The following is a 25,566-nucleotide window of genomic DNA, read 5'->3' as shown; positions in this document are numbered from 1 at the left end:
AAGATGGTGTCTAATGTTTTGGGTTAGGATGTGAATTTTTGGTAGGTATGAATTTGAATTCAGGGTGAGGTTCCTAAATGGAGACCGCCTATGTGCTGATGGAAATAAGATTAGTTTTGTGCTAGATTTCAAACTTAGGGGTTATCAGCATAGAAGTGCTCATTGATTTATTTATTATTATTATTTTTTGTGGCTGGCCTGTGTGGGTTTCCGAGCCCTTGACCTTGTTGTTATAACACTGTGCTCTAACAAACTGAGCTTACTGGCCAGTCTTGATTAATTATTTTTAATGTTAGTATATTTTCACTGGATTTTGAATTTTAAATATAGAAGAATATCTGATATTCTCATATACTTGTAGTTGAACATTTGAACTTATCTTTGAGGAAACCAAACATACTGTATTCTTATTTTGCAGACCTCAAGGGAAATAAAGATTTCAGGAGCTATTGGACCCTGTGTGTCTCTCAATTCTAAAGGACCCTGTGTATCTGAAAATGTAAGTGACCTTTATTCTAAGAAGAAAATACACTTAATTCTCAGGGCAGCATGAACAAAGACCTGGGTTGGCAGTCTATAGCATTCCTTTCAAAATTATTGTAGGGGCTGTTTTATGTGGTTTAGCTTCCTTTAGTATTCTTCTATTTGTGGTTGCCTTTTCTGAATACCGTTTTCCCATCTACCCCTAAATTAAAACTATTGCACTGTCACCAGTCTTCTATTTTTTATGCCTAAGTTATTCCTTGTCCCAGTGTTTCTTAACAAAAAATTCTCATGATTTGGAAATTTGAAGACTTCTGAAAGTTAAAATTAATTCCAAATTGATTTTTGTTACCAGAAATTTCCAACAGTGTAAGCCAGCTTACTTTTAAATTTTCCAACAAATTTAGCTAGATTTAAATTTCAATTCCTTTCTTTCTCTTTATCTCATCCAGTGGAGTTATAGCACTCTAAAACAGTAAAATCATGTAGCTGTAGAAAGGATGGTGGGACAAGTAATGCAAAGTGGGTAATCAGCTTTAAAATTGACAAAGTTAAAAAATTAATTTATAAGCAGTTTGCATAGTAAAGATCTATAAGAAGTTTTCTTGGGAATTAGACTGCTTACAATTTTCATCCAGAGAACCTGTATTCATATGTGCATATATTATGTGTTGAATCAATATCTCTTTACACAGATCCAATACTTGTTGATAGATAGAAAGATAATGTTAATTGTAATTACTTCATTAAATGGCATATGGTTTTTTTTTTTGACCGGCAAGGGGATCGTAACCCTCGGCATGGTGTGGTCTGCACCACGCTCAGCCAGTGAGCACACCAGCCATCCCTATATAGGATCCGAACCCGCGGCCTCGGCGCTACTCGTGCTGCACTCTCCCGAGTGAGCCACGGGGCTGGCCCAAATGGCATATGCTTTTAAAGACAGTAAATATGAAGAACTTGTACCAATACTTTTGTAATTTCAGTTAGCAAAATTTGAATTATTTTACGATTTTAGTATGTAAAAATTGCTAAATTTTACTTCAGGATACATTTATGATATGGTCTTAAAAAATCTTTTAACATTCAATTAGTTTGAAACATGAAAAATTTTTTTCTTAGTGTAGTTTTTTTTTTTTACCTTAATATATATTATACTCATGAATTGTGTTCTCTAGCTTTCAAACATGCTATATTTTATTTTTACAGGAGATAGGAACAGGTGGCACTTGTCAGTGGAAGATATGTGGACTTAGTCCTACCACAACCTTAGCCATATATTTTGAGGTTGTCAATCAGGTATGACTTTTTGTGTTTGAAATTAAAAAAAAATTATTTGAACAGGCACTTAACTTAGGCTATGAATATTTCATATTTTTTTCCCCATAGTAAACATGACCCAATGGTTGTCATTCAGTTTTGGAATTTTTGTTATTTTTGGTAAGAGGACATATTGTAACAGAAATGTCAGAGAAACCTGCAAACGCTAAACCTTGGGCAGCCCAACTTTCAGTTGTTTTCTTTTCTTTACTTTTTTAAAATACAAATTGAAGCATATATAAAATTGTTTAAAAATTCCTTTCTAGCTATGTACTTTTGTAATTAGGTATCTAGCTTCTCCTAGTTGTCACAAGGTATATAATGATGTATAAGTCCTCTTAAAAGAAAGTGATATATATTAAAATTCCATAGAAAAAGATTGGAAGGTTCATATTTGGAAAGATTTTATCTGCTGCGGGAGGTAATTATCAAAGAATGATATAAATTACTGACTTATTTACTGATAGTTATTAGGCATAAAATGAACCACAAAGTATTAATAGTTTACCTAAGACAGGTGCAGGGTTTTTTTTTAAACAATTAAAATTTGGGAGAAAGTGACTGTTATTGACAAAAACGTCACAACACAAAAAGCAAGAATGTCTACTGTCAAAAGGCATTAATAAAGTTTCGCTATTGACTAGTTATTTCTTTCTGATGATCATTATTATACGCCACTGTTAGTCTCTTCTCATTAATAGACTTTCATTGGTTATGTTTATCATGTGATTATCTTTCTAAAAGTTCTGCTTTCCTCTTCTATACCTAAGGGAGGAGGAGGTCAATTTCTCTTTATTCAATTATTTGTAGGCTTAAATTGCCTCACTTAGACCTTTCCTTTTCTGTTAATTTCTTTACATTCTCCCTTCACTTTCTTTCATTTCCCTCTGAATTATATATTACTTGAAAATTTGATCCCTAGAGAACTCACTCTTTTCATCCTCCATCATTTTTCCCTCCCCCAAATCCATTTCTCCTCTTCTGTGTGGCAAATCATGACTATTTTGTATGCAGTGAAAACAAACATCCTTCTAATCAATTTTAGAATGTATTTTAATAGTGTTAGGATATGTGGTCTATGATTATTTGACAACAGTATAGTAGATTTTGCTTAGTTTTTACTCCATTATTTTTACACAGCATAATGCTCCAATTCCTCAAGGAGGGCGTGGTGCCATCCAGTTTGTGACGCAGTATCAGCATTCAAGTGGCCAGAGACGCATCCGAGTGACCACCATTGCTAGAAAGTAAATTGTATTTGTAGAGATTTAATTTTCATGTCAACACTATTCTTGGGTTTGCTTCCAAACTGAGATCCTATTTTAGGTGACATCCATGACGAGAAAGTGAGCATTTATGACTAATAGCATTTTCTTTCTTTCTAACCCAGCTTATTTGCTAGAATATTCATTGTTAAGAACTGTAAGAGCAGTTTTACTCTAAAGACACAGTCTTCAAAATATTTTTTTTTTACCTTATTCTCATGAGAGGAGGAGAAAAATCAAACATTTTCCTGTAACAGGCAATAATTATATATATACAATTCATTATATATACACAAGATAATAATACAGCACAATATTGGTATTACTTTTTAATTGATGATAAAAGTTCTTAGCTTATTTTTACCCAAGTGTTATGAGTCATTTAATTTATTTATTATCTTTATTCAGCTTCTTCTTTGTGGGCTAGTTACTGTTGTGGGAGGGTGTGAATGCAAAAGACTTGGACATACTTGGTCTGTTATGTGGTGGTGTGGTATAGGCCCATCTCAAACTATCTGTGGCAAAGAGCCAATGGTGTTCTTTCCTCCAGTCTTGGGGACAGATGCTTTTATTAAATACAATAAAAATGAATTACTAGGAAAATGAAATTTTAAAAAGGTGTTCAAAGCACAAGTTTCTATTTTTTATTATTAGACTCATTTTATATAAAATTATTCTGTCAAATTGCTCAGAGTTTCTAAACGTTTATTCTCAGTTTCTCTTTTTATCTCATGGCAAACTGACATTGGTTCGCATACACACATATAAATGCTGTTATATTTACTTCTAAAAATCTTAATGTTTTAAGAATGTACAGTTATTTTTGAGGGTTTCTTTTAGGTTTGGTTATATTTTCCTGAAAAACAATGTTTTTCCTTAAAAACAATTGAAACTCCTGTTAGTAATTTTTTTAAAATGCTGATTTGTCCAGGTAATATTAGAATTTTGAAATATTGAAGTAGTTCTCTGTATCTTATAGATTTAAATCTGTGGAGTAGCCAACTATGATATTGTGAATATAGTAATTCAGCATTTCTGTGCTTTCTTATTGTCCTTAGCTGGGCAGATGCTCAAACTCAAATCCAAAACATCGCTGCATCTTTTGACCAGGAGGCAGCTGCCATACTTATGGCCCGGCTGGCAATATATAGAGCAGAAACAGAGGAAGGGCCAGATGTGCTTAGATGGCTGGACAGACAGCTCATTCGGCTGGTAAGAAGTAAACATTGTGCTTTTCTAAACCAGTGTGCTTTTATTTGCAGTAAATGTTTGTTGCATATAATCTTCAAAGTTCTTAACAGTGCACCTGAAATACCGAATGAGGGACTCTTACTCAAATTACTAAAACATCATGGTAATGAATAGCAGAACTCAATGATCTCTACCAGTGAATTAGAATGCCTTGTTTCCTTAAAATGAAAGAGTTACTATTATGTATGCATCTTTTAAAAGAAATTGGATGTAAAAATTACACATATCAACATACAAAAATATAGATAAGTCTTGATTATCTAGATCTAGGTTACCAAAGTGTGTGCTGGTAAAGTTATTGGGAGTGTTGATTTACCTAGGTTTTCAGCACGTCAGGAACCCATTACTTACATTATGACCTAGACTGCTTTGTTCAGCTTAGTTCTTAATGTTCTAGGTCTACTCTGCAACCTCTGGCCTATTATTTCCTTGAAAGTGCTTCTTTATTCACTCTTTAGCTCAAATACCCTGTTGAGAACCCAGTTAAGCTATTGAATTTCTGTATGTAGCACATGGTTTTCATGTGGTTTTTAAAAATCTTGAGTGACCTAGTCATCGATTAATAAAGTTAACCTTTTTTGTAGCATCTTCTAGAACTTTTTAAAAATTTCATCTCCGAGAGTTTTTTTTAATACCAGAACCTCTTTGTGAAGAAAGCAGCGTAATGACAATATTAGCATGTCTTTTTTAACAAGAGAGATTAAACCTCTTGTAGGGTCATTCATTGATGGGATACCATCAGTACAAATGCCAACACAGTTCCTCCAAGATGGACCTTTTGTTTCCAGATAGGAAGATACATTAAATATATTTTGACCTTTGCTTGTTTAGGGCAGCATAAAAGTTTCTTTTTGCAGAAGAAAAATTTTTTTGAATTTCACTATCATTTAGAAATCTGACATGACATTGGTAAAACCTGTTAACTCATCGACCTACAGATAAGCTTTTATTTTTCAGGTTATTATACATACCTCTTTAGTATCATGTGACATGTCATCAATGCTTTGACTTTTAATGTACTATTTTAAAATAGAACCTTCTCAGTTTCTCAGACTGTATCTTGTTCTAGCATTTTACTTACTATAATTTTACATGTTGGCTTTATTAGGTTCTCACCACCCATGTGACTTTACCTTTTCTGGGTAATATGTTGTGCTTTGAAATAGCTTGCTTCCTAAGCCTTTTCACTGAATGTGACTGCCTTAACAAATACACGCTTTATTGTTTTGAGATTCTAAAAGCTGTTTGAAGTAATCAGGATCTTTACTTGTCAAATGGCTGTGATGTATTGTAAAGTCCTTTTTCCATTTTGCTGGAGCTATTGCCCCATTTGTAGGTTGTCACATATGACACAAAATTGAATAGTACAGCTTGGATTACGAGCCTGTGCAAAGCCCACTGATAAGTACCTTTCATTGTAAAGATGGACTTTTTCTGTGTTTCTTGTTGCACTGTTGCAATGAAATGACTCAGATGATTGTAGTTCTTTAGAATTCTTAGAATCCTCTGTAGGCTTAGGTCTGGAATCTTTCTCTTCTTTTTCACACCTCAGCTTTAAAAATTGCCATCTTGTTTGACTTGTTTGCAAAACACAAACACTGAAAATACAAAACAGAAGGGCCTACTAAATAACTAAATGAGACAATTGTAAAAAGTACAGGATTACTCTGAATATAACTTATTTCCAATCTGCACATTCTACATTTTGCAGCATTTATAAAGCCATAAGGCAGTTGGGGCTAGAGGACAGGTGAGTCATGGCATAATGAAATTTTTCATATGTAGGAGCTCTTACAAATAGTAATATTTGGGTAAAAAATGGGCAAAGGCCATGAATAAGGTATTAACAAAAGAAGGAATGAAAATGACCAGTAAACATATGAAAAAAGTTACTAATCTTCCTTATAATCAAAGTTGCAAATTAAAAATGACAGTTTTTCCTTTTAAACTGGTTACAGTTAGAAAAACAGGATAGTTCTTAGAATTGGCTAGTATTCAGGAAAAAGCTTTGTAGTTTGTAGGTTTGCTGAATGAATCTGTGCCACCTTTATAAACAACTGTATAACTTTATATATAGAAGGCAGTTGGTGACTACAACAAAAACTTAAAAACTATCTTTTACTCAGAAATTCTACCTCTAAGAATTTATCCTAAAGATATAACAAGACAAATGTAAATGCCAATAATGAGGAATTGGTTAAGATAGTTATGGTATATGTCAATATATATATATAGTGGAATACTAATCAGCCATTAAAAATGAAGTAATGTGATGACATGAATAAAAATGTTCATAATAAAAGCAAAAATTTGGACATAAGTATCAGCTATGTCCTGCTCTGGGAATTAGGCTTTTGGACACCCCCAACAATCTTTTTTGTTGTCCTCATTAATCATAATATCAGATTTGTCTAATACTTCATTTTAGCAGAATTTTGGACATAATTAAAAATGTATATTTAATATTGATGGATTTTGGATGTGACCAGTGCCATTGTGCACACAGTGAGCACAAAATAGCTGCTGGCCTCATCTTCCACTCCAGCACCAAGCCCCTCCCCACTTCCCTTTACGAGAAGCCTCCAGACTTAAACAGAAAACCCTTTTGCTTCCCCAAGGATGCAGTTCTTCACCCCAATCCACATTAGCATAATGACCCTCCTTGACGGTATCAGCCAGCCTTTGGTGCACTACGTAAGCTCTACCACCCCCACACCTGGTGCTGTCCCTCATTTTCAGGGCATCCCTGGGCTGCCTGCCACTTTGAGCACAGCTCGGCAGATTTTCTTCCTTTAATAAAGCTTGAACGGTACCTGTCATCTTGGCTCACTTTCTTTCAAATATATGATTGATAGTTCGGAACAATGCCTGACATACTGGCTTTTTCACAAAATCTTTTTGGTGTATTTGATACTTTAGATCTTTTCAAGTGTTTTTGATATTCTAGATCAGCACTGTCCAGGAGAACTTTCTGCAGTGATAGAAATATTCTATAATTTGCGCTGTCCATTATGAAACTACTACCCACACGTGTCTATTGAGCAGTTGAAATACGGCTAATGCAACTGATGAACTGGGTTTTTACTTTTATTTAATGTTAATTCATTTAAATTGCCAAATATAGCTAGTGGCTATCATATTGAACAGTGAAGATTATTATCTTAATTCATAAATTTCATCAGTGAAGTATTAAGGGACGTTACAGACAACAACACTCTTATTCCCAGATCCAAGGTCTATTTTCTAAGGATTAGCTCTTCAACTATAGCTTTTTTATCCTTGGATAACTGTGATCCTGAAATGATTTTTCCTAGATGCCCAAAATGTGATCAAACCAATTATGCCTTTTTATGTGCTCTGTAAGGCACAAGTATGAGAATGATACAGTTGAACATTCCAGGTAGCAAAAATCCTGTAGTACTTGTAGCAATGAACCTTTTGTTACTTTTTATTCTTCTTCTTTTATTTGTTGTTTTTGCCCATGATTCATATGCAACTACTATCATAAACATTGCCAGGAAATGGATCAATTGCATAAGTACTATAAAACTTTTTAGGGCAGAGACTTTGCTCAAGAATAAGGGGAGGAAGCTAACATTTATTGAGTGCTTAATAAGTGCCAGTCATTGTGCTAGGTAGTTTCTCATGCAAATTATCTGACTAAATTCTCCAGATGCCTTTTGTCAAGTTATCATAGAGGGCTTGCTTCTCTGTTGCCAGTGTAGTTGTCTTCCTTTATATCCTTCTCATTTCTGCCATTGTGATTCTTCTCTGTTGATGTCTGATTTTCTTTTCCTCAACTGTTTATTCTTTTTGATATTGTTTCTGATGTACAGATTTTATACTAGCAACTTGCATTTGTAGCCACTGTGATAGTTTGATAGTGCATCTTTCTGTCAGTTGGCTTTTGTCTTTTTTAGGTAGAGTCTTAGGATGCACATGTTGAGCTTTTTTGGTCATCATTTAATAGCTCTTTATTTGCTATCAGAGACACTTAGTTCCAAACATTTTAAGGTGAGTTGTTATTGCATTGGGGCAGTGTATTGTTTATTTCTGAAATTCAAATGTTTTTCTTTGGTTTTAATCAGTCTCTTGGTAAGTCTATAAGTAATATTCTAATTTTAACCATTTATCAAGTATCTGCTTCCTAACGAGTATTTACTTTTTGTAAATAGAATATGTATGGGCAACAGTTTTAGCTCTTATACCAGGAAATATATTACTAACACATTTTATTTTATTTAGTGTCAGAAATTTGGAGAATATCACAAAGATGACCCAAGTTCCTTCAGATTTTCAGAAACTTTCTCCCTTTATCCACAGGTAAGTAGATAAAAGGTCCATGCTCTTTTCTTGTGTTGCTAATACCATTGGGTCTCATTTTTTATATTATTTGTCTTTTATTGCTCATAGGATCTATTTGATTGTATTATTCCTTTGGTTAGGTAAGTTTTGGGATAGCTAAGGAATTAATACTATGCTGTGAGTAGATGGTGAAAAGTTTATAGTACTTTTATATTGGCCTTGTAAGTAGTCATTTACTTGTGGTAAATAGAGATTTACACTGGAACTCTTAATAGGTAAATTATATGTAAGGCCGATTAGCTTTTCATCTGATAGAAGAGGATCTATTTACAGTGGTACCAAAAGGATATCATATGAGGTAATTTTACCAATTAGCTAGTCTTATAACATGGTATCATCACCTGAGAACAATTTTATGGGGCAATGCCAGGTAAATGGAAAAGAAACTAATTTGATTTACCTTACACAATATTTTCCATTTGGAGAAGTGGAATCTATCGCTCCATATTTCTGTTGATTTGATAGATACTTTTAAAAGTCTAGATTTTTAATATAATAAGTAACAGAGATAACATTTATACAGCTGAATACTATGTGCAGGGAACTTTAGGAGGATAAAGATGACTAGCACAGATCCCAGTTACAAGGAGCTTTCAGTCTCGAAGGATGAGATCTGAAATACACATAAACAGCACAGGACAGAAAGCAAGGAATGCTAGGAGAGAGATACAAAATTTAGAGAAAACTTAAAGGAATCCTTTCAAATGGATGGTTTGATACATTTTTAAATGCGGAGGCATTTTAGCTCAACTTGGAAGGAGGACTAGTATTGAAATGTGGAAATTCAAATTTTTGTCCATGAAAACTTTGTCTAAAGTTTCAACTCTCTTTTCAAAGCTGTTCGATTTTTTTGAAGATCCTTTATTGATCTGTAAACCTAAAACTCTGTGCTTTTTGAGGGAGACTCCCCTGAACCTCTGGTGAGGTTTTAGAGAATCAAGAAAAGGCAGGGTCTACTTGTCTTAACACATGCAAAGTTCTTTCTCTTTTGGGAATTCTCAGGCATCATCTTCATAGCAGAAACTGATAGGAATAGGAATGAGGGCATTAGACTAACTGTTTGACTAAATTCTTTACACTTTTCTTACGCCTTCTCTTTAGGTTTTTAGATCTTCAGAAGGATCTGGGCATCCCATTTTTTTCTTCTCTGCTAGAAATAGGAAGCAGAGGACCCAGAAATAGTTTTTTTGGGGTGGGGGGAGGGTTTTCAAAACCCCATGATCTTCTAAAAGATAGCAAACACTAAATTTAAGGGAATCTTCATTCCCAAAATAGTTACCTAAAAATTTACCATCCAGACACTTCTGTGAGTAAACAGGAATGATCGAAGTGGTAGGGAATGAGAGAGCTTCTTGATGAATTATGGATCACCACAAAAAGAAAAAGGAATGAGAATTTCAGTGATTGGCATGTGCTGGGAAAGAATTGCTGAGTGAGTTCCAGGCAGGAGCAACATGGAGGCATTTGGGACCTGAGGGGTGAAGGAATTTATGAGAAGTGACTAAAGACAAGTGGGAGTACTTTGTGGCTGCTCCTATTGATTGTATCAAAGTCCTTTATTCAGTCCTGACTCTCCCCTGTTTTGATCTCTTTCAAAAAGAGAGGAGTGAGGAATGGGAGGAGGGGAAGAAAGGGGAAAGAGTGAAACAAAGTCTGGAAAATTATTTATTAGGGATTAGTAAAACCTTAAATATTATGTAATTATGAGTGTAGATGGGTTTCTTTCTTTCTTTTTTTAAAAAAAATAACCAATGCAAGCACTTCCTAGTGCATGTTTTTGAGAGCTATACAAAAAGTAGAAAATCTGTTATTCTATTTTTATTTTCTTTTAGTGGTGGTAAAGAGTAGTAATAAAAAAGTCCAGAGATGTTGTCAGAGGGATGGGTAATGAAAACAAAGAAGGCTGATAACACACCATCTGGCATCAGACTCCTAATAACTCAGATTTCAGCAAGGGGTTTTTGTCCTTCTTTCTTTAACTTTTTTAATGTTGTAGGATCATATTTTTAAGCAGCTGATAAATATCAGGAATAAGATTCCTTTCTGAGGAATATAATTTAGAATGTTCTTGTTACACCTTGTTTTATTGTGTTGTTAATAGTTGTAATCAAATGGTTTTGTTAATTAGCTCTCATTGCAATATTAAAATCAGTAAAAGCTATCTCACATGTTTTATCTTGTAGTTTATGTTTCACTTAAGAAGATCTCCTTTCTTGCAAGTTTTTAACAATAGTCCCGATGAGAGTTCATATTATCGTCACCATTTTATGCGTCAAGATCTGACCCAGTCTCTAATCATGATTCAGCCTATTCTGTATGCATATTCTTTCAGTGGACCACCAGAGGTAAGGGGAGTGGAAAAAATAAATTGGATTTGTTACTGTGAAGAGTGGCATTAAAAAATTGAAAGTAACTAAGTTTTTTTTGGAAATAGTCGTTACTAATATAAGAATTTAAAGGAAAGAAGAGTTGAGCTATTTATGTATTCATTTAACAAAATTTATGAGTGCTTACTGTATGCTGGACATGCTAGGCTACATTAGGAAGTCATTAAAAATAATACAATTGTGATGTGGAAGAGACTTTTAGATCATTTTGTGCAGCCATGTGGTTGATTCTCTAAGGCTTTTAATTATACTTTATGCCTTTAACAATGTCCAGAAGTGATTATGATTCTATAGTCTGTAGCTTATTGGAGAGTTTAGTGTCTGACAGTTGTGACATTCTGTTTAAACAAAGTCTCTTGTTTTAATAAAATCTAATTTTCCTATGGTCTTTTGAGAACATATGATACGGTTGATTATAAAGACATATACAGTACTTAGAAGAGTGACCGTCATCCTTTAACCTTCTTAACAGGTTAAAATAAGTGGGACAGTCTGCTATCAAATGAACATTTTTTCTCTTCTATAGTTAAAGTTGTCTGTTTTACCACTTATTAGAGACTATACTTGAAAATAATACATTAGGAAAGGTCAGTATAAAGAGAATATTTATAATATCTGTGGATTGATGATTCCCTAATGATGCCCTTAACCACTGTTTTGTAAAATAGTGTATAAAATGTTTTATTTTGTTACTACAAATTTTTAGTAATTAAATCGTTTTTACTTTTCTAGAAAAATACATTTTAAAAATATTTTGGATTAGCTATATAGTTTGATCTTGTAGTTTTTTTGAATCAGGAAAATAAGTTTTATAGATAACTTCTTTTTTCTTATTTCAGAGTAAAATATGTAAATTGCAGACATTGGAAAATGTAGAATAGTGTTTAGAAGAAAATTGGAATCCTACCATCCTTAGTCCCTGCTCTATCAAATTCCAACCTTTCTGTTTAATCCATCAATCCCATTAGCTTCATTTTTCTTAAGAAATCTTTTGGAGTTATCTTTCTCTCCTACATCATCACTTTTTGTTCATTGGAACATTCTCATTAACATAGAAACTTTAACTCATAATAAACAAGAAAGCACTCATAATAAACAAGAAAACTGACCAAAAAACCCCCCCCACCTTGACCCACATTTTCTCTTATTGCCACCCATTTCTCTGCTCCCAGTCACAGTTAAACTCAAAAAGGTTATTTTCTATACTTCCTCACCTCACATTCTCTTTTCAACCTATATTAGTCACACTTTTGTCCCCAGCATTATACTGAAGTGGCTCATATCAAGACCACCAATGTCCTATGTCTTGCCTGAACCTAGTGAGACCTCTCCTTGAAAACATTTTTCTTTAGGCTTCTGTGACACACACTACAGCTAAAACCACCTGGTTTTCCTCCTACTCACTGACCCTTCCTTCTCAGTCTCCTTTTGCTGGCTTCTTCCTTTCAGACCTCTTAAATGTTGGCATGCTGCTTAAGGGCTCAGTCTTTTGGCCTTCCCTGTCTTCCCTCTCTCTAAGTGATACAGTCTAACCTCATAGCTTTAATTACCATCCTCATGCAAGTGATACCCAAATTTATGTCATCAGTTCCCTTTCATTTTATTTACAGAACTATTGCCCATGTGCTCCAAATTTGCTCTATCCCAAGCCTTTCCCATTTCACTCAGTGGTGCCACCGTCAGGCTTAGGAGTCATTTTGATTTCTGCATGACTTTATGCTACTTTTTGTTTGTTATCTCAGTTTAGAGAGATTCCTTAGAAAATTAAATTAAAATACACTGTGAGAATTGATAATAGAGATTTTAAGTAATAAAATATAAATTTAAAATTTAGAAAATATCGTGGAAAGGTCTGTCTTGTATCTTTAAGTAATTTATTTTTCCTTTTTCCTCATCTCTCCTTGTTTTCTTCATATTAGCCGGTTCTTCTTGATAGCAGCAGCATTCTTGCAGATCGTATTCTTCTCATGGACACATTCTTTCAGATTTTGATTTATCATGGTGAGGTAAGATTCCATAGCATTTACAACTATGCATGTAAAGTCTTTTTATTTAGGAAAGTTTTTCCCCTGTATTATATGACTAGTATTTCACCTATTATAAACTTTGATTTCTGTTTTTATGAAATATGTATAAAATGTGATTCTTCCTACTGTAAGTTTTTAGGCTTCAGTTGCAATTGACCCAGCTGTGGTAGTTTTGTTCATTTGTCCACATTTGATTGGACAAATGGATTCTACACAAAGCATAGTATTGAGAAAGTAAGAACACTGACATATATGTAAACATGTCACACTTTAGGGTTTTACCTGAAGACATTGTGAGGGGAAAAGTCAGCCTTTGTCAATGGGCAGTCTTTCCTTTGTATTATTTCATGTAATCTTTATGAGGAGTTATTTTAAAAAGTGTTCCATGTGATCTTGAAAACCCGTTTAAAGCATAATGAATTAAAATTTATAACTTAATTTGGTGGTAAATGATTGAAAAGAACAGAGTATTTGAGTAGCTGTTAAGTTTTAATCCAAGTATTTAGCAGAACTCTATTCATTCAGCTAATATTTAAGTGCTTCCTCTGTATGAAAACGCACTGTACTCTGGATACTTCGGAAAATACAGAAGTTCTTTTTTCATAGACTTGCACTCAAGCTTATAGTCTAGTATTTTAGTAACTTGGGCAGATTTATTTTTCTAGTTGCTTTAATTATGAATAATTTAGATTTGCATTGTAATAGTAAAAGTGTTACTCAAAATATCTTTTTCAGTAATACTCTAGGACTTCTTAAAGACTTATTGATTTTGATTATTTTTAATTGATACCAGTTTTTAATGCCATTTACTTTTTAAGAATAATACCTGTAATACTGACAGGCTTAGTTTTTTGATTTTTTCATTTTGTTTTTATGGTAATTTTTGCCTTTTCAAATAGCTTCTTGTTAATGTGCTTAAAGGAGAAATCAGAAATATAGATGACTGTTTATTAAATACAGAAACATAAAGCTGTACAGAATATATATTGGCTGATTCAGTTAACTTAGAAACCAAACCAACTTTAAATTTTTGGATGATTTAATTACATGGTTTTTAGAGCCATTTACCTTAATAAAGGAATTGATTCAGTTGCTCCTCTGCAGGTATATTATCTTTGTAATGTTATTGCTATTATTATTAAAATTTTTATGTTTATGTGTCTTGTGGGAATGTAATACCATTGGTAAAGACGTCATAATAGTAGGTCATTAATTTTGAAGTCTCTGGGAAGTCTTCTGTAATTTAACCATCCTCCCCCCCCATATCACAAGCTTAGGTAGATAGCTTCTAGCTATCATATACTTGATAAGCGTAATATTTTAAAAATTTTCTGGCTTATATAAGTATTATTTTATTTTACTTTTAAAGGAGAAGTAGTATCCTAATTTTGCATCTATTTACTTAAGAATATTTTCTCTACTGAAATTAGTATTTCTAACAACAAAAATCGAGGTAAATGGAATAATGTTCTATAATTTTCTTATTTTCTGAAGATTACTTCCTTTGAAAAAATCTTCAGTAATTGGCTACACTAATCAACCACATTGTATATTGACAAAATAAAATAAAATTAAAAAAAATAAAAAATAGAAGATTTTTAAATGGTCAAGAAATTTAAAATAAGTCCTTTAATTGTTTTAAAATTAGACCATAGCACAGTGGAGGAAGTCAGGATACCAGGACATGCCAGAATATGAAAATTTCCGCCACCTTCTGCAAGCCCCAGTGGATGATGCACAGGAGATTCTTCACTCCAGATTTCCAATGCCGAGATATATTGACACTGAACATGGGGGCAGCCAAGTAAGTAATGTTAATTTGTGTGTTGTATTGATAGGTTTGCAGTGAGGTTTTCCTAATTGCTTTCTGATTTTAAATTGAACGGACTACTTCTTAAGGCAAATGGAGGGGGAAAGTATTCAGGGCTTGGTTTTTGCATTAGCTTTGAGAGCAAAGCAATAAGACTGTTGACTAGCTGCCTAAAGCAGGCAGTTTCCTTCACCTTCTACCACCAGCTCAGCTCTCTTAACAGAGCCAGGATAGCATTGTGGTAGTATGCCAGCTTTAGTTGAGCAAGAAGATATGAACAGCTTGGGAAATAATTTATTGTTCTTTTCTTAAAGCTGTTTATTTACTGGTAAAGTGTCTGACTATGAAGTTTGTGGTAAGTTACTTTTTTCTGTTTTCCTCATTCGTTTCTCTATCATTCCAGTTTTCTAGAAAATAAATCGTCATGTAAAAGGAAAGCATTGTGGTATTATAAAAGGCTTTGTGGTTTTTAGAATTATGAGGATTAAATAAAATACATGTACATACACACCCAAATGTGTTTTGAGCCCTTCAGAAGGCTAGATTTAGGTCCCGTTAACATACTTAAAAAACACTTTTTTAGCTCCCCCTTGTAATTTTTAAAAGAGATAAAATAAATTAAGTATAAGTTGTTATGGGTTTGTGTCACTTGCATAGTGCTTAGCACAGTACTACAGAATAGGTAGCAGATATTATGAGTAATATTATTCAGAAACAATAGCAATTATTATTAGGGTTTTACTTTAAGTATAATAGGCTCTATCATGTATTGAGAATTTGCAAAGCACTTTATATACCTTATCTCATTTGATCCTCATAAGAATTCTATTATTTCCATTGTACAGGTAATAAAACTGAGACTTGTGTTGCTTGTGGCCAAAGAAACAGTAAATGGAGGAGCTGGGATTTGAGTCCTGGTGTTTTGACTCCAGAGCTAGCACTCTTGAATGTTGTATTAAACTGATTCCTTGAGAATAGAAAAAGATTTTTTATGATACTGAATTTTAGAAGATATGACTACCTGTGTTCTCCAGTATGAATTAAACACTTATGGCTAGTTCTCTCATTGATGTCTCACTATGTGTCTTGCCATTTTCCTCTTTTTTTCTGGCTTCTGTTTTTATGATAATAAGTGATAGTGGGTAGATGGGTGAAATGTTAAGTAAACTGTCTCATGTAATCACCTGTGGCTTAGAAAGTTTGAGAGTCATTGTTTAAAGTAAAAGAATATATAGATTTTCATGGGTTTTATTTTTATTGTTATTTGGGACTTTGAACTTCTGATGTTTCAGACCAAGTTTACAGTAATTTCACACTAACCTTGTCATAATTGTTCCACACATGATTTTTGTGTGCTGAGTTTTGGACTCATTTATTTGTTATTATGAATGTTATTACGATTGTATGATTTGGAGAGAAGAGGGGTACATTTATTATTTATTTATAACACATAGTGGCATACACATTTCAAAATTTAGTTAATCTTTTAAAAGTTACATTTTAATAAAATTAATTTTACCAACTCAGATAAAATCGACTTTAGATAATATAATGTATTTATTCAGCTTTAACTGTTCAAATCTGTTTTTGATGGATAATGTTATTTACTCTTTGCTTTTAAGGCCCGTTTCCTGCTTTCAAAAGTCAACCCTTCACAGACTCATAATAATATGTATGCCTGGGGGCAGGTAAGTGCAAATAGCAGGTCTTGGAAATTATTTCTTTGTGTATTTATAGTTTGTTATCTTAGTGAAAGCTACATTTTTTTCCTCTGTATTTAGTAACGATTTCTGTTGGAAGAGTAATGGAAAAATAAGAGCAGAAGATAAAATTAGAAGTGGATAGGACTATAGAAAATAAAAAGTGATCCTGTCAAATAGATAGAACCCCTTCATATCAAGCTTAACACTACACTCTTGAGACAAAAAGCAATAACATGTATAAGATGAGATAGGGAGTGATGATTCAAGCTTGGTGCTAGGCTGTGAACCATGGAAGGCCACAATAAGCCAGGAGAGGCCATGGATTATAGTTGAGCAGAAGAGGCAGGAGGCCTGGAAGTCATTATGGATATATTTTAATTTGGTAAGTCCTACCTCTTGGTATAATATATAAACATTTATCAAGTGTCTGATATATGCTGGACATTGCATGAGGACAGGAATTCTAGGTAGAGGAGACTATGGGCTAAGATAATAGAGTACACGTAGAGATGAATAGTAGAACACGAAACTAGAAATGTGTTGTGTGACCAAATTTTGGAGGATCTTGAATGCCAGGTTGAAGACTGAGAATTTGAGTCTTTATTTGGTAGATAATGGAGAGTCATTGAAGGTTTTTGGACAGAGGGGCAAATTTGAGTCTCAGATAATGTAGTTGAATCTTAAGATCAATTGGGAGCAGTCTGTATGTTGAAACTATATTTATTATAGTAATCCAATCGAAAGAGAATGAAGGCAAGATGGTGAAAGGAATAGATGTGGGAGATATTTCAAAAGTAGACTCAATGGGACTTGATTGGAAATTGCAGGAAAGTGTAATACTCCAGGGCAAGACAGCTATACAGAAGATATGAATTCTGATTGGATCGTGGATTAGAGGGAGAGAATAGCTATGAAGAACATAATTGGGATGATTTGTGAAAGTTGAATATAGACTACAGTATATCAGATAACTAGTATAATATTAAATTTCTTGAGTGTAGTGATGGTGTTGTGATTATGAAAGAGATTGTCCTTGATCTTAGGAGATACATCCTGAAGTATTTAGGGGTAAAATGTCATGATGTCTTCAACTTGCAGAAATGATTCACAAAAAGAAGAAGAAAGGAACAATACGTAGAAATGGAGAACACATGTCAGAAAGTGGGAGGGTGGAGAGAAAATGTTTGATTTTAGATACATGAGTTTGAGATACCATCTAGATGGCCTTACTGAGCCATGGGATGGCCATATTGATTGTGGCCATACTGAGCAGGCTATTGGAAATTTGGGTTTGGTGGTCAGGGCAAGAATGTGAAAGTTGATTCTAGAAGGGGGGTACTTAAAGTCATCACAGTAAATGCTTGTCTAAGGAGAGAGTACAGAGGTAAAGAGAGATGAGATAAAACTTTGAGGAAGTGTAAGTGGTAGAAGTATTTTATAAATAATCAGAGGTAAAGGAGAATCAAGAGAATACCATGTCATAAAAGGTGAAGGAGGACTTTATAGAAGGAAGAAGCTGGTAACAAACACTGAAATGCTGCAAACAGTTGAAGGAGGACAAACTGAAAAAAAGCAGTTGGATTTGATAAGTAGGAGGTCATTTGTGGCCTTTGGTAAGCAGTTTTAATACAGTGGTTGAGCAGAAGATAAGTTGTAAGGAATTAATGGGTGTAAAGAAGTAGAGATTGTAAGTATAAATGATTCCTTTGCAAACTTAGCCTGAGGATAAATAGGATAGGTGGATGATTTTTATTAGCATAGGGTACAGAACTTATTTGTAGATAAGCATAAGGGGCCAATATGGGAAGACACAAAAGAACAGATGTTTAAGATCCTTAGAAGGAACATATATGATCACAAGTGCTGTATGGGGGTTAAGCATTGGTAAGGAGGCATGATATTTCTTTCTGCAAAAGAAGAAAGTGAGAAAAGGGTGAAGAAATAATTTTGAGGTGGAGAGAAAGCTCACTTGGATAATTGCCTGTTTGTTTTTTCCAGTAATAGATTATTGCTAATAGTAAGGAAGGCTGCGGTTAAGGACTAGAAAATAGAAAAGATCATAAACAGCTATAAGGGTCTGACTAGTTAGTTCAGTTAGTTAGAGCATGGTGTTGATAACACCAAGGTCCAGGGTTCGATTCCTGTACTGGCCAGCAGAAAATTAAAAAACAAAACAAAAAACCCAGCTATACGGAATATAAGAAATCAGCAGAAGATGAATAAAAGGAGTTTACAGCAGTGGTAAGGGCCCATTTTATTTACTAACAATTTTTAGAGCATGCTTCCATAAAGTCCTTTAACCATGCTTTGTAGTTCAGGCACTGGATCAAAGATGAAAGACTTTGAAGGTAATTTAGGACTGGAGTTGAGAAAGTTGGGCACATTAGAAAAGGGGTAGAACAGTTTAAAGCCATGTTAATTTACTATGGGGGTCAGGCTGGGTAGAAAATAAATGAAGCAATAATTGGGATTAAGTCTCCTTCCCTTTGAATATAGACGTGTCTCAGAATTTTGTCCTGATTTCCATACTTTCACTGTTTCTCTGGGTGATTGTATCCACTCATGGCATTGGCTTTCATCTGAAAGCTAAGTTGCAAATCTCCATCTTTTATCTGGCTTCACATTGTGCTATAGACTTGAATTTCTTTAACTGCCTGCTGCACATTACTTGAATTTTCTGTAGATATTTCACAAGAAGAATGCCCCAACTTGACTGTCTCTCTTTTTATACCATCTTGTTTTTCCTGATTTCCTATTTTTTACAGAGGGCCTTGCCAATTCTCTAATTCCCAGGGCTTGGAACTTTAGTCTTTTACAATTTCTCCTTTCTATCCCTAATTACTCACAAATGTTTTGCCTTATTTCCCATATCCATTCCCTTTTTTCCTGTCATTAACTGAGGGTAGATCCTTGTTACTTTTCACACAAACTGTTGGAATTACCTGCTAACTGGTCTTAGTGCTTCAACTTTTCTTTGTTCTGGCAGTGGCCAGAAGGGTCTCCCTCAAGTGGTTATCCTGAATGTCAGATGTGAAATCTTCCACAACACCTTATTGAATTACAGTTGACCCTTGAACAACATGGGTTTGAACTGCACAGGTCCACCTAAACGCTGATTTTTCTCAACCAACTGTGGTATTGAAAATACTGTATTCATGGAAACCTGTGTATAGGGAAGGACAACTTTTCATATCTGGCAACTGTGGGACTTGGGTATTTTCGGATTTTGGTATATGTGGGGGTCCTATTCCCCAAGGTTACTGAGGGATGACTGTACTTATAAACCCTTTATATTGCTATTGAGGATCCTTTCTGGTTTGATCCAAATATTTTTTTCCACCTTTAGCTACTACTTAGTACTTTTAGCCAGACTGGACTTCTCATTCCACTTTGAATACACTGAGCATACTCCTATCTCTGTGACTTTATCCCTAGCACCACTTGGACGTATCCTAGCCATCCCTCAAAGCTTAATTCAAAGTTCACTGACTCCAGGAAACCTTTCCTATGATTGCATGACTGGGTTTGTGTAATATCCTTGCTCTGTGATTGCTTTTCTCCCCCAGGCATTTCCTACAGCATTTACTTCTCCTTTTAGGTTATAAATTACTTGAGGGCAATAAACTGTGTTTTCATTTTTGAATTACCACAGTACCTTAGACATAGCATATACTAAATATAGTAGATCTGGACAGGAGAGCAGAGATTAGAGTATGGGAAATCTGTGGAGGTGGTTAGAAGTTAAGGAGGTTTTGTGATATAGATAAATAAATTTGAATCTATTAGTTCTGAAAGTCTGAAAAGTGGGGAGGTTTTTATAACAAGGAAAGGAGCTTAATCTTGGAAGTGTGGAAGGTTGGTAGTTCAGAATGCAAACTCTGCAAGTTACTTCTCTTTGCCTTTACTTCCTTTCCATTTTTATGATAATTTGTTTAGGAATTGACTTTAGAATGGTAATTTTCATGAACATAATTTAATGTTTTGGGTTATTTGGAAAAATAATTTAGAGATGAAAAGATTTTTGGGGGTAACAATCCCACAGAGACTTGTCTGCAGAGTTGAACGTGTTTGATATAGACATTAATACTTTGTAAATATTATCCATTAGTTTTTACTGTAATCAATGGAAAAAAAAGTCTCTCCCTAGAAATATATAACATAGAAAAGAAACCTATTTTAAGCTTTGAAGTTTAATTATTACTGCCTGGAAGTAGGGGCATTAGAGGCATAAACAAGAGCCCTAAGTTCTTTTTTGACTTAGGATTTTTATAAGAGAAATTATGTTAATTTTTAATAAATAATACAGATTCAGCTTATTCATTATGATTATTATGTTTCAGTCCCGCTAAGATTTCTATGCACTCTCATTTAATTGTTAAAAAACTTGTAGAAGGTGGATACCATTAATCTCCATTTTTCAGAATAGAAATCGAGGCTTATATAGGTTAAGTAACTTACCCAAGATTACATAGCTAAACTGTGGCAGGGTCCAGGTTTTAAACCAGGTCTGTCTAACTCTAGACTCTGAATTTTTAATCATTAAGCTAATTTGATAATTGCAATTTAGTGAATTAACTTGGTAGACAAGCATTTTACTAAAAATTAATGGTATCTAATATTTTAGTGGGGCTTTTTTGCGGGGGGGGGGGGGTGGAGGAGTCAGAAATCAAGCACTCAGTACTAGATATTATCCATGAATGTCCTGAAGAGGGCACCACAGCAACACTGTTGTGACAGGGTTCTGGAGGCCTCCATTGCTATAGTGCTTCATATACTAAATGTAAAGCTTGGACCTTTCTGCCTAATCGTGGATATATTTTTACTTATTTATGCATATTTATTTATATATATATTTATTTATATACATATATATTTACTTATATATTTATATATAAGTAAATATATATATTTTTTTCTCATGCACTTTTATTTATTTTTTTATTAGCATATTCATTGTTGCAAATCATACTTATTCTTTATGCCCCTTATTCCTCCTCCCCTTCTAATAACCATAGATTTGTTCTCCTCATCTGATAGATTAACTGTTCCTCTATTGGTTTGTTGCCTAGATGATCTGCCAGTACTGGACAGGTGTCCTCCCCTATTACAGTAAATCAGATGCTTCTATTACTCTGTGGAGTGTGCTTTGTGGAGAGGACCTCTTCTTTTTTTTTAGTTTATATTTTTATATTTTTACTTATTTACATTTTTTAAAAAGTTTTTTTTTTTTTTTTTTTTTTTTGGTGGCTGGCTGGTACAAGGATTGGATATATTTAAGATAAAAAGGGCCCATTTAAAAAATTGAGATCAACTCACTGCTTGTTTTTGATAAAATTGAGTTGAGCATTAGTATTTATAATTTCAAATAAGATTTCTGCAGTATATAAGTTAGAAAATCCATTTCTATTTTGTCTTGACTAGGAGAAGTAGTCTTGGATTGGGTTACTTGAAGAGGGAAATTTGTAAAACGAAAAAAAAATCAGGTATAGTATGGAAGGAAAAACCAAGAGCCACCAGGTTATTATTGGTTTAGTCACATTTTTGAGACCTTTGCTTCTCTGTGTTAACTATGAAGGTAGAATAAGAAAAAGTATTTCAGTGTTGAAAATAGTAGATTTTTCAGAAGAAGTAATAATAAAAATAGCTAAAACATGTTGTGTGCCTATTGTGTGTGTGGCAGGTATTGTTCTATTTGCTTTATACAATTTAACTCATGTAATCATTTACAACTGAGTGGGATAGGTCCTGTTATTAGCCTTAATTTACAGATGAGGAAACTAAGACACAGATTAAATAACTTCCTCAAAGTCACACGGGTAGTAAGTGGCAGAGTCAGAATTTGAGCCAAGGCAGTCTGGTTCCAGACTCTGTGTCCTTAATCCCAGTGCCGTTGCCTGTCTTTATTATCAAGTTTTTCAAGGTCTTATGAATTAATATATGATAAATTGACTTTCATTTCTTCAGGAGAGCTTATGGTATGTCTGTGGCCATGCCAGACTAAAATCACAGGAGCTATAAATTCTCATCTTACATTTGCCAGTAACTTACTGATGTCTTTTGAAAATTACTTAATTTCCCTGTTTTGGTCTTTTTATATTTATTAATAAATAAGAACTTGAGAACTTGAATTCATGTATAAAATCTTCTAGAAATACTTTGCCTTGCGACAGTAAAATTTTATTGTTAATGCATTGGGTTACCAAGGTCATACTGTTAACGTGATTTTTATTATAATGGATATTAGAAATTTTCCCTAACTTTTGTTAATTACTTAGAACCCACAGAAATCAGTTTAAATGACTTGAAAATTTGATAAGCATAGTGTATTTTTAAAATGATATTATGAATTTGCTTCCATCCAGCTGGCATTTCTGTTAAAATGCCAGGGAGAAGAGGTCTGGAGGTCAGGCTGTTTTGAAGCCCAACCCTCTAATTGCATCATTCGTCTTTCTGGTGACCAGCCCCTATCCTGAGTCATCTCATCTCATAGCATAAACTCAGGTGTGATCTGAGCATCCCATGCATAACACAGACACAATTATTATTCAGGAAATGCTGAGGATTTAGTCTCCCTCCTGGGAACAAGGGACAAGTTAGGGTCTTCTTTTATTCAATGAGAGCATAGTCATTATTCTAATAACAATTTCTTTGTCTATTTTAAACATTTGCTTATACATTGCTTAATACATTCCAATGTATCACCTTATATTTTAATCATAGCAAGTATCTTTCTTTTCCTCTAGGAGTCTGGAGCACCTATTCTCACAGATGATGTTAGTTTACAAGTATTTATGGATCACTTAAAGAAACTTGCTGTGTCAAGTGCTGCTTGAAGTGCTAAACAAGTTAAGGACACTTAAGAAGACGAAATATATTTCAATTCCCCCCCCCTTTTTTTTTTTTTCCTTTTCCAGTTTATGTGTGGAAACCAACAGAGCTATCTCTCCAGACTTATTTTGTATTAGTATGGTTTGAGACAACATATGGAAAAATGTTCATGTTTGTAGATTAAGCTGGAATATAATGAGAGCAATAAGAACAAATTTGTTTTGCTTGCCACAGTATTATAACTGGTTTTAGAAATTTGCAGTCTTTATAACTTAATTATGTTTGAATGAAAATAGTCTGCCTTGTACGATAGATATAACTCATTTGTACATTGCAGACAAATCCAAAGTGGCACTGAATGTCCTTGCTGACCTTTTAAAAACTTTTTTCTTAATTTTAGCCAGAAAGTAACAAAGTCAATAGTAATGCTAAATGTGAACATTTTTGCTTATTCATTGAGTATTTTTCTGTGATTTTCAGCACTTATGTATACACTTTTTCTATACTTATTCTGTTAAGGCAGATTTATTTTTATGATTTGTTTAGGAATTGATTTTATAATGGTATTTTTCATGAACATAATTTAATGTTTTTGGTTATTTGGAAAAATAGTTTAGAGATGAAAAGTTTTTGAGGGGTAACAATCCCACAACTGACAATAAATGTGAAATTTTCACAAAGTACCCAACTTATGTGACTAAACATTTTTTTTTAAAGTGAGATAGAAAATAAACCATTTGGTCAAGAGTGCATTTTAGAAAGCCTTTGCTGTAAAATGACTGTTGTACCTACTAAACCAAATTCGGTTTTACTGCATGGGTTTGTTGTTTCCCCTTGTTTTTCTGAATTTTACATTGCGTCCTTCAGTATTTTAACATTATTTGGGGAGTTTACACATTGCTTTTTGTTTCTGTTCTTTCTTGTGAAATTTATGAAGTTGTGGTTCTTATTGAAACAGTATTATATAATTGTTTAATTATATCATGTGGTGATGCTCAATTCTATTTTGATTTATTCATTAGTATCATTCACTTTTGTCTTTGAAAGTTTACTTGTAGCAAATATGTTTACATTGCTAAAGCCAGATATGTTTTGACAATGAAATTTACATATCAAGTACTGCAATAAAAGGTGGTGCTATGATATATGTTTAGAAGGACAGTTTTGATGATTGTACTTGCATGAACACAATCATAAGATGATAAAACAGAAACTTTAAAACGTGTTATATTCAGTTAGCTTAGAAAAATTTGCTTTGTTCCATCTTATTTGAATTGAACTGTGTTTGGCCTAAATGACAATAAAATATACTTTTCTCTTTTTTTCTGGTTATTTTTAAATCTGTAAAATGTGAGAAGCATAATGTAAAATTAGAGCATTAAATCTACTATTAGTAGATGAAAAAGTTACTGATTTTAAAAATTATAGCTTTATTAAGATATAATTTACATATTATATTATGTATTATAATATTATAATTTACCATACAGTTTATTCATTTAAAATGTACAGTCAGTGGTTTTTTATTATTTTCGTGGAGTTTTGTAACCATTATCACAATCAATTTTAGAGCATTTTCATCATCCCAAATGTAGTTCTCTTATAAGGCAAATGTGTTTTGGAGTTCACTTGTTTTGAAATGAGGAAAGAGCCGGTGATGATGATACCTGTTTAATTTGCCTGACCCCTTAAGTTATGTCTTTGAAGAATGCTGTTGTTTCTTGTCTTGAATGATAAGATGATACTTACCCCTGAACTGTTCTCTACTTCTAAATCAATTATAGGCGCAGGTGCTAAAATACCTCTTTATTTAAGGAATAAGGATGAACAAATGTATCATCATACCCCTTTAGCTTTCCATTTAACAGAAATCATCCCTGGTTATTTTTGTGTATAATTCAGCTATTTCTAAATTGCTAGCTATTAAAATAGACTGTTGAAAAGATGTCTAACCCTTTGTCTTAGTCCATTTGGGTTCTTATAACAAAATGCCTTAGAATGGGCAATTTATAAACAACAGTATTTTACTTCGCACAATCCTGGAGGCTAGGAAGTCCAAGATCAAGGTGACAGTAAATCCAGTAGTGTCAGGTGAGAACTCTCTGCTTTGTAGATGGCACTTTCTAC

The 25,566-nt window shown here is 33.6% G+C and overlaps 1 protein-coding gene across 1 annotated transcript in view; it reads left to right on the top strand.

The window, feature by feature from the left end:
- SEC23A (SEC23 homolog A, COPII coat complex component) overlaps positions 1-23,955 on the top strand; it is a 52,998-nt gene extending 29,043 nt beyond the window's left edge. The window contains exons 11-20 of the mRNA XM_063089495.1: positions 419-499; positions 1,693-1,782; positions 2,944-3,050; positions 4,127-4,280; positions 8,565-8,642; positions 10,868-11,029; positions 12,991-13,077; positions 14,747-14,902; positions 16,531-16,596; positions 23,355-23,955. Coding sequence (XP_062945565.1) covers positions 419-499; positions 1,693-1,782; positions 2,944-3,050; positions 4,127-4,280; positions 8,565-8,642; positions 10,868-11,029; positions 12,991-13,077; positions 14,747-14,902; positions 16,531-16,596; positions 23,355-23,444 — 1,071 coding nt within the window. The 3' untranslated portion in view covers positions 23,445-23,955. The remainder of the gene's footprint in view (positions 1-418; positions 500-1,692; positions 1,783-2,943; positions 3,051-4,126; positions 4,281-8,564; positions 8,643-10,867; positions 11,030-12,990; positions 13,078-14,746; positions 14,903-16,530; positions 16,597-23,354) is intronic.
- Positions 23,956-25,566: the final 1,611 nt, after the last annotated feature.

This window comes from Cynocephalus volans, chromosome 3 (assembly GCF_027409185.1).
Source record: "Cynocephalus volans isolate mCynVol1 chromosome 3, mCynVol1.pri, whole genome shotgun sequence".
Lineage (NCBI taxonomy): Eukaryota > Metazoa > Chordata > Mammalia > Dermoptera > Cynocephalidae > Cynocephalus > Cynocephalus volans.
Note: the sequence above shows the minus strand (reverse complement) of the source record. Positions and strands in the feature narration are given on the sequence as shown.